At 59.8% G+C, this 2642-nt stretch overlaps 1 protein-coding gene across 1 annotated transcript in view; it reads left to right on the top strand.

Annotated features, from left to right (window-relative positions):
- EDEM1 (ER degradation enhancer, mannosidase alpha-like 1) overlaps window positions 1-2642 on the top strand; it is a 27812-nt gene that overhangs the window by 12282 nt on the left and 12888 nt on the right. Inside the window, exons 10-11 of the mRNA XM_015568303.1 lie at window positions 565-661; window positions 1135-1335. Coding sequence (XP_015423789.1) covers window positions 565-661; window positions 1135-1335 — 298 coding nt within the window. The remainder of the gene's footprint in view (window positions 1-564; window positions 662-1134; window positions 1336-2642) is intronic.

Below are 2642 nucleotides of genomic sequence, written 5' to 3'. Positions count from 1 at the left end.
TTCCCGTTTCACACATAAAACGTACACTGTTACTCTCCCCAGTGCCCACGTGCGGGGCGGAGCACAGTCGTTAAGCCTATGTGCTCATCGTCTCTATGTATTCATACGTCGTGTGTGTGTGTGTGTGTGTGTGTGTGTGTGTGTGTGTGTTACATAAAAAAAGCTATTTCCATGTTGTGACCCACTTTTTTACCTAGCAGTGGGTCCTGAGTATTTTTTATAAATTCCTGTCTTAGACTTTCCAGATGATACGTCGGTTCTATAAATATTAGGATGAAACATGTTAATCAGTCCTGCATTCGTCCCAGCCACTTCTCGATGTCACGTATGCTCTCGGCACACCTGCCAGCACCTGTCCCCGCCGCCCCCACTAACCTGGCGATTCAGCCGCCAAATCCATTTTTAAATGAATGTGCAGACGGGCTCGGCTAAGGCGGCAGTGCTGGAACCGGCGGAACCTGCTTGCCGTGGGCATGTGCCGAGGGGCTGGTGGTTCCGTGACTAGACTCCCACTGCTTGGTGAGCGCGCACCGAGGGGCAGGCGGGCTGACGGCTGTTTTGCAGGTGTGGGTACGCCACGCTGCACCACGTCATCGACAAGTCCAAGGAGGACCGGATGGAGAGCTTCTTCCTCAGCGAGACCTGCAAGTACCTGTATCTGGTACGTGCTCGGGGCTCGCCCAGGAGAGAGCGGAGCCTGTGGGCTGGCCTCTGGCGGTGTGACGGTGGCCACAGGCACATGCTCGTGTGTGTGCAGAGGCAGATGTCTGCACTGGAGGGACCGCGGGGAGCATCGCCCCCCGCGTCTGCCATGTGAGAGGTGCAGACAGTTCTGGGGCTCCAGCCCGAGAATGGGGAGCACGTGGGTTCATCCAAGGGTTCCGCGCACGGCCCTAGGCCTTGTGACTCTCGCCGGGGGTCGGGGCGGGCATCCTGCAGAGTCTGGAAGGTCAAGTGGAAGTGGTGACTCAGACTCGCAGCCGGGCCGGGACCCCGGACGCCTCCCCAGCCGCTTGTCCCTGGAAAGCGCGCAGGCTGGAAAGCGCGCAGGCAGCTCCCCCCACCCCCCGCCCGGGGGCTGGGCGCCCCGAGGCCCAACCTGCCCGTCACCAATCGTGCCTTCTCCCCCTCCAGCTGTTCGATGAGGAGAACCCGGTGCACAAGTCCGGCACCAGGTACATGTTCACCACCGAGGGGCACGTGGTGTCGGTGGACAGGCATCTGCGGGAGGCGCCGTGGAAGGAGTTCTTCCCCGACGAGCGCGGGCGCGCAGCCGGGTCCTCTCTGCGCAGGCCGGCGGCGCCCGACCTGAAAGTCATCAACTCCAGCTCCAACGTGAGTTGCTTTTCGGGGGTCACTCTGCACGTGGACGGAGAGAAAACACCCTAATTAACTACGCAGACCGGTTGCCTGAGATCACAGAGGCGGTTCGCAGGTGCCGTCAGGGCGTGGGAGCCGGAGCGGTGGCCTGTCACTCCCCACTGAGGGGCCGATGGGCGGACGCTCATGTAATAGACCTCATTTGTCACGCAGCGCTGGATGGGGGCCGATCGAGGGGCCCCGGTTTCAGATAGGTCATGGCTGGTGGGGAGACCGGCTCCTCCCCAGGCACTTGAGGAGGGGACAGCCACAGAGCTGTCAAAACACAGAGGAGAGGGGAACCACCTGCTGGAGAAAGCCCGGAGGGCTTCCCGGAGGAGCTGGCTTTTCAGCAGGTCCTGGAGGGGGAGGAGGCCTTACAGGGAGGATGCTCAGGCAGAAGGAGGCAGGGTGTGGGGGTGGATGCCGGGACCAGTGAGTCCCCGTGGGGACGTGTTCCTTGGGGAAGAGCCAGTGATGATGCGTGTGGAAACTGCTTCCAGACAACATGTTTGGTTCCCAAACTCTCCTTCGAGGGGAGGGAGGAGGCCTCCAATCACACACAGAGAAGCACTGGTGCGCGTTCAGGTTCCGGCTGTGGAGAGAGGAGCTGTGAACGCAGAGGAGCCACAGGATTCCCAAAGGGCGTTTTCCGCAGCTCTGGGCGGAGTGGGACCTGGGAGGCCTCTCGGAGTCCCGGCCACTGCGCACTGCGTGGACCTCAGCCTCCGGGTCCCCGCCTGTGCCCCTGGGAGGCGAGGCGCTCCACCACCCCAGTGCTCCCAGCCGGGGTGCCCGCTCCTCCAGGGACAGTGGCCGTGTCGGGGTGGGGCCGGGTCATTTCGTGGCAGAGGCCAGGGATGCTGCTAGCTCCTGCGTCACACGGGACGCTCGACCTGTTGGCACTGCCCGGCCAAGAGGCCAGTCGGTTCATCCACCCCATTTCCTGAGGATCAGCACATGGAGTTTTGTTTTTAATTTTTTTTTTATTGATATTAGGATGGGAGAGGGAGGGAGGGAGAGACAGAAACATCAATGATGGGAGAGAATCATTGGTTGCCTGTCCCCCTTTACTGGGGATCAAGCCCCCAACCCGGGCATGTGCCCTGACCTGGAATTGAACTGTGACCTCCTGTTCATAGGTCAACACTCAACCACTGAGCGACACTGGCCGGGTCAACACATGGATTTTTTTTATTTTTTTTTAAATATATATTTTTATTGATTTCAGAGAGGAAGTGAGAGGGAGAGAGAGATAGAAACATCAATGATGAGAGAGAATC

This window comes from Myotis davidii, unplaced genomic scaffold (assembly GCF_000327345.1).
Source record: "Myotis davidii unplaced genomic scaffold, ASM32734v1 scaffold663, whole genome shotgun sequence".
In the NCBI taxonomy this organism is placed as follows: domain Eukaryota; kingdom Metazoa; phylum Chordata; class Mammalia; order Chiroptera; family Vespertilionidae; genus Myotis; species Myotis davidii.
The sequence above is the reverse complement of the archived record's forward strand: the minus strand, read 5'-3'. Positions and strand labels throughout refer to the sequence as shown.